Raw genomic sequence first — 6877 nt, forward strand, 5'->3', positions numbered from 1 at the left:
AGGCTGGAGTGCAGTGGTGCAATCTTGGCTCATTGTAATCTCTGCCTCCAGGATTCAAGCAATTTTCCTGCCTCAGCCTCCTGAGTAGCTGGGATTACAGGTGCCTGCAAACACTGCTAGTTTTTATATTTGTAGCAGAGATGGGGTTTCCCCATGTTGGCCAGGCTGGTCTCGAACTCCTGGCCTCAAGTGATCTGCCCGCCTCAAAATCCCAAAGAGTTAGAATTATAGGCATGAGCCACAGTGCCTGGCCACATATACTGTTTTTGAACATGAGGAAATGAATATAGACCCTGTTCCTGAACCTCAAAAAGATGTAAATTTTCTCTAAATTAGTCTATAAATATACTACAATACCAACAAAAATACCAACAGGACAGAGGAATGGGACTTGGTTGGCTAATTCTAAGTCAGATAGAAAAATAAACAAGGAAAGCTTTTCAGGAAAACTCTGGGAAGTAGAATGAGGGAAGATTATAACCATAGTATGGAGTCATTAAGTATAAATAGGTAATCTGATCAATGAAACAGAATAAAAGTCCAGTAATAACCTAAAATTATATGTAGGAGCTAAGTATAGCTAGAGACAACACTTCAATCGGCAGGGCAAAGCTGAACTAAACGAAGGACACTGTGATAACTGGGCAGCCACCTGGAAGGAAAGTAAAGCTGGATTCCTACCTCAACACTTTATTCAACTTACATTTGTGTAGGTAGGCCATTTAACTTAAGAATAACATTACAGAAGTACCCGGAGAAAACACAAGAATATTTAATTTTAATTAGAAATAATATTGAAATAGGAAAGGCCTTTCTTATGATATAAAACCTAGACTCTGAAAAAACTGATAAATTTGACAATGAAACATTTAATCTCTGCTGAAAAAATAGACCATAAACAAAGTCAAAAGACAAATGAAAAACTGCAAAAAATATCTGCAACATATGTCAAAGGCTAAGAACTGATTTCATTAAAATACAGAGTTCTGGGCTGGGGGCGGTGGCTCACGCCTGTAATCCCAGCAATTTGGGAGGCCGAGGCAGGCAGATCACCTGAGGTTTGGAGTTCGAGACCAGCCTGACTAATACGGTGAAACCCTGTCTCAAAAACAAACAAACAAACAAACAAAAGACAGAGTTCCTATAAACTAGGGGTCTTCAACCCCCAGGCCACAGACCCTTGGTATGGTCCTGTTAGGAACCTGGCAACACAGCAGGAGGTGAGTGGTGGGCAAGTGAGCATTCCCGCCCTGGCTCCACCTCCTGTCAGATCAGGCATTAGATTCTCACAGGAGTGCAAACTCTATGGTGAAGTGTGCATGCAAGGGATCTAAGCTGTGTGCTCCTTATGAGTCTCTAGTGCCTGATGGCCTGAGGTAGAACAGTTTCATCCCAAAATCATTCCCCCTACTCTTCCACCCCACCATCCCCGTCCATGGAAAAATTGTCTTCCATGAAACCAGTCCCTGGTGCCAAAAAGGTTGGGGACCGCCTTTATAAACAATATGAGCCATCCCAATAGAAAAATGAACAAAAAATATAAACAGGTCTATAAATAAAGGAAACAAATAAATGGCTCTTACACCTACCTATTGAAAAGATGCTTAAGAAAAATATTCCTATTAAACTGACAATTTAAATAACGTTAGATAACGCACTCTGTTACCAAGAGAACAAGGAGAAAGCACTCTAACACCAAGAGAGAAACATATACTCGCAATTTGACAGTATCCATCAGTTTAAACAGTACATACCCTTTGATCCAGAAACTGTACTTCTACAAATTTATCCCAAAAAAGAGAGATTCTTTCTCGTGCAAAAATTATATACGTATAGGGATATTCATTGTGTCACTATTTGCATTAGCAAGACTGTAAACATCTTAAATACCCAGCCAAACAAAGGAATGCTACCATCTCCACAAAGTCCTTCCCATCCCCCATACCAGGAAAAAATATACAAGAAATGGTTCATTGGTTGCTTCCAGGGAAGGAACTCAATTAGCTGGGGTCTAAGATAGAAGAAAAGCTTCATTTTACCATATTTTTTTTTGGCACCATTTGAATTTTATACACATTATTTATTTAAAAATTTTAAGTTAAGACTACCATGTTATTTTTACCCAGCTTTACTGTTACATTTTTCCTTCTTTTCCTTTGTCCCTTTCCCAGTTCCCATGTTAGCAACAATGTTTAGCTGTTTTCCTAGCTAATCATGGTATTTAATCAAACTCACAGTTAAATCACAATAGCTACTTGGATTCGATTGCCCCATGATCCCCTTGCTCCTGAGCTCTCTCTGCATACTTATTCTACAAAAAGCACAATTCCCTGTTCGTTACTGGGTGTATAGAAATTATGAGTTAGTAAAAATCCAGCAGTAAAAAGCTATTATTTCTTGGCAAACACATAATCACTACTGAACTTTAGAAAACAGCAGAAACGCAAGTGCTCAAAAAAAGGCTTCACAAACTATCGTTTGTGCTGTCACAATGGATGCAGAGTCTAATCCACTACTTTACATTAAAGAATCTGATTTTGACCAGGCACAGTGGCTCATGCCTGAAAACACAGCACTTTGGGAGGCCGAGGTGGGTGGATCACAAGGTCAGGAGTTCGAGACCAGCCTGGCCAACATGATGAAACCCTGTCTCTGCTAAAAATACAAAAATTAGCTGGGCGCAGTGGCACATGCCTGTAATCCCAGCTACTCAGAAGGCTGAAGCAGAGGAACTGCTTGAACCCGGTGGGCGGAGGTCACAGTGAGTCGAGATCACGCCACTGCACTCCAGCCTGGGCGACAGAGCTCGACTCCATCTTAGGAAAAGAACAAAAACAAAAACCCGATTTTAACCATCTGTCCAGAGTCAGAGGGGCTAGAAAGGATTGAACCACGCAAGGAATCACACACAAATGATAAAGCATGCTCAAGGAGGGCCACCTGATGCTATGAGTGTTACAGAGAGAAGAGGCCAAGTCAGATCATCAGGGAAGGCTTCCCTGCAAAAAATGGTAATCAAACTGAGCTCTAAAGGAAGAGAAGTTAACACAAGAGAATGGAATGAGGAGAATTTAAGGAAGTTCTTGGATGATGAAAAAGCTTGTGCAATGGCCCTGGGGCAGGAGGAAGCATGATACATCTGAGGAGGCAGAAGAAGATCAATGAGCAAGATAATGTAACACAGGGTTAACTGGAGAGTTATAGAGGAGTCAGATGACACAGTGCCTTTTAGGCCATGTTAAAGATTTTTGCCTTGAGTGGGGATGAGAATGCATTTGTCCTTGCAAAGACTGGTGTGATATATCAATCAGAAGGCAAGAGCAGAAGCAGGAATACTGCTTAAAAAGCTCCTACAGGAGACCTAAGTGAGGGATGGTGGCACCATGGATTAGAGTTACGGCAGGAGTACAAGAAATAGGACTTGGTAAATGATTACACCTGAAGCACAAGGGAGAAGAAAATATTAAGGAGGATGCCCAAGTTTCAGGTTTGCACAACTCGACAGTTAAAGAAGCTAACACTGAAAGAGAGTGAGAACACTCCAAGAAGACCAGGTTGTTTTGTTTGGTTTCATTGGGGGCTGGATGAAGGGTTGAGACGTAAAAAGTAAGAAAAGGTTCTAGGTATCAGTAACTGGAAGTCTTGGTAGAGAAAGATGAAAAATGGAACATGGGGCTGGCTGGGCACCGTGGCTCATGCCTAATCCCAACACTTTGGGAGGCCAAGGTGGGAGGATCGCTTGAGGCCAGGAGTTCAAGCCCAGCCTGGCCAACATGGCAAAACCCTATCTCTACCAAAAATACAAAAAATTAGCGAGGCGTGGTGGCCTGAGCCTCTAATCCTAGTAACTTGGGAGACTGAGACAGAATTGCTTGAGCTCGGGAGGCAGAGATTGCAGTAAGCCGAGATTGTGCCACTGTACTCCAGCCTGGGCCACAGAGTGAGACTCTCTGTCTCGAAAAAAAAAAAATAATAATAAAGAAAGAAAAAGACAAATGGGGATTAGAGGTCTAAAGAGAGAGAAAATTAGCTATAGTACACTTTTTTTTTTTTTTAATATTTAACTTGAGATTCGGTCTTGCTTTGTTGCTCAGGCTGGTCCTGAACTCCTAGGCTCAAGCAATCCTCCCACCTTGACCTTCGAAAGTGCTGGGGTTACAGGCATGAGCCACCCCGACCAACCGCCACAGTACACTTTAAAAAAAAAAAAAAAGAAAGGTTTGGCTCGGTGAGGTGGCTCACACCTCGAATCTCAGCACTTTGAGAGGCCGAGGCAGGCAGATCACCTGAGGTCAGGAGTTCAAGACCAGCCTGGCCAACATGGTGAAATCTCGACCCTACTAAAAACACAAAAACTAGTCAGGGGTGGGGGTGGGCACCTGTAATCCTAGCTACTCAGGAGGTTGAGGCAGGAGAATCACTTGGACCCGGGAGGCGGAGGTTGCAGTGAGCCAAGATCACACCACTGCACTCCAGCCTGGGGGACAGAGCAAGATTCCATCTCAAAAAAATATATAAAAACTTTTTTTAAAAAAAGTTTTATCTCCAGGGCCCATCATAAACCAAGCCTAGACATTCTATGCCTCCCCATCACCTAAAATCTTTAAAAATCTATCAAAATACAAGAGAAAGGGAAAGGCTTGGAATACAGTACGTGGGAGAATAAAGAATTGGTATGAAAGAATTTCAAACTATATAATATATTGAGATATCAGATGTGTCCCAATTTTGAGAATGAGTAAAGGGGCAATGAAGTGTCAGTCAAGAGAAAAGGGAAGCAGAAAAAAGAGACTGATGACCCTACTCTACAAATTTTCACAGTTTTAGACACGTTTATCTTTACCTCCGGTTAAATGGCTGTTGTCGGCCTTATGTGCTAAGGGAATGCAGAAATAGCTCCACACTGAAGCCCCTTAACAGAAATCATGGTTTCCACTGCCATCACGTGGTCGCAGCTAGGAAGTGCACCAACCAGGCTCTAGGAACCCAGGAATGCCTACATGAAGCCCAAGGTATAATTAATCCATGATCAAAGACCTAAAGATTGTGGTGGCAGAAGGCAAACTGGTGATAGTGCTTGCTAAGAGATTCATCTTCTAAGCTATCAATACACAAAAATCTAAGTTTTTATTATTAATTGGGAGTAAGAAAAACGATTGCTCCTTTATGTTAAAGATCATATATTTAGCAATTCTAGGGTGCACAGTCTAATATTATCATCTCAAACTGAACTGCTGGTATATTATATGATTACTTACAAATGCCTCGATTTAATTTTAATGGTGCATATAAATGGGGTAATGTACATTTCTAGCACACATCAATTACCTCATCACAAACATAAGCAATTGTCTCATTAAATGTGCTAAATTCCCTTTGTCATCTTCAATTTAATAAAATAATAATTTTTGACTACTTACAAGTATAAAGTACAGTCATAAACACAATTCAAAAAAAACAATTCATCATGTTCTCAAAACTCATCATCAAAACAAATAGTATATCACTAATATAACCAGGATTATTCACAAAAATACACGGTGAATAATTAACACATAATCCCTGATAGTTCTTTTCATAGTAAAAATAAGCTTGCCCAGTGGAATATTTGACATTCTGTGCATTATTTGATTCCTTATCTTTCTTCTACTGGATTGAATATTCGATTTCAAATGTATCTCTTTTAAAAACTGTCTACACACACATATCCAGTTGATTTGATTTTGCTTTCAAAAGCATCTTAACTCAAGCTAGGGCACTGTAGACCAAAATGTGAAATAATTGTGTTGGGTACATTTTTCCAGTTCTCAGTTGTTTTTTATTGTAAACACAGCATAATTTTGTCACTCAATATATTTTGAGATTCCCTTGCTCCTCTTAAAACCTAGACACCATTATCTATTCTGTCTCTGGATATTCCAAAATATTAATAATCCAACTAGTTTTCCCTAATCCCCTCGGTTCTCTTTCCCGTACACTCCCCAGACAACACTCCCCTACCCCTTTCTTCCGTTTCAGAATGCCTAACTCTTACACACACACCCGGGGTGGTTTTTTACAAAATCACTCCTTGGAATGCGCTTCCCTCTTCTCTCCTTAACTTGGCACCCTTTTTGAAATAATTTCCCACAGCTAGGCGCCAATGTCTTTCATTTACGAGTTCAAACTGCGGAAGGGGAAGAGACTGGGAATCGAGTAAGTGAAACATTTGGAAATGTCAATGAGACAGTGGCCTCTCCTTTGAAAAGAAAACACAACTCTCAGCACACAGCTTTCAACAGAGCAAAGATAGTTTTCTTCGCTGTGCCCCTGTTCCCTCCCTGACCTCAAAGGCACCTTCCCTTTTCTCTGTTCCCCAATTCCTCTGTTATGCGTGGGGCCTGCCTTTCCTCCTCCCAAGGAAAAGAAAGGCAGGGAGGAAAAAAAGGTAGCAGTCACCTTCCCGCCTGCCGCGCCCGCAAGCGGTCAGAACCCTGTCCCACGACTCACCTGGCAGGTGCGGCCGCCCGGAGAGTTGCACGAACCGGTTGAGCTGGCCAGTCCCCCGACCCCCGCTGCCCCCACTGCCCCCGCCGGCCCCGCTACCTCCGCCACCAGCGCCGGCAGCGCCTCCTCCCCTCCGGCGGTTCCTGTCCCAGCCCTGGGCGGCCGACATGACCCGCTAACGATTGCCGCAGCCCGGTCCCGGCAGCGCCTGACCCGGCGGCACCAGCGGAGCCTCCTTCCTGGGCTCCTCCAGAGACCCAGGAGACAGGGGAAGGGGGCAGCGCCCGGTCCCACCAGAGACCAATAACTGACCGCCTTGGTGAAAGGCAACCAATGGCCAATCGTTTTCTTGGCAGGTGGAGGGAGGCGGAGAGAAACGTGGTAACCATAG

General features: G+C 42.8%; 1 protein-coding gene across 2 annotated transcripts in view; it reads right to left on the reverse strand.

The window, feature by feature from the left end:
* KLHDC10 (kelch domain containing 10) overlaps positions 1-6785 on the reverse strand; it is a 68977-nt gene extending 62192 nt beyond the window's left edge. The window contains exon 1 of one of the 2 annotated variants that reach the window (XM_017532561.1): positions 6490-6785. In XM_017532561.1, the coding sequence (XP_017388050.1) occupies positions 6490-6655 (166 nt within the window). In that variant the 5' untranslated portion in view covers positions 6656-6785. The remainder of the gene's footprint in view (positions 1-6489) is intronic. The other variant, XM_017532562.2, reaches the window with a different exon arrangement.
* Positions 6786-6877: the final 92 nt, after the last annotated feature.

This window comes from Cebus imitator, unplaced genomic scaffold (assembly GCF_001604975.1).
Source record: "Cebus imitator isolate Cc_AM_T3 unplaced genomic scaffold, Cebus_imitator-1.0 Scaffold77, whole genome shotgun sequence".
In the NCBI taxonomy this organism is placed as follows: Eukaryota; Metazoa; Chordata; class Mammalia; order Primates; family Cebidae; genus Cebus; species Cebus imitator.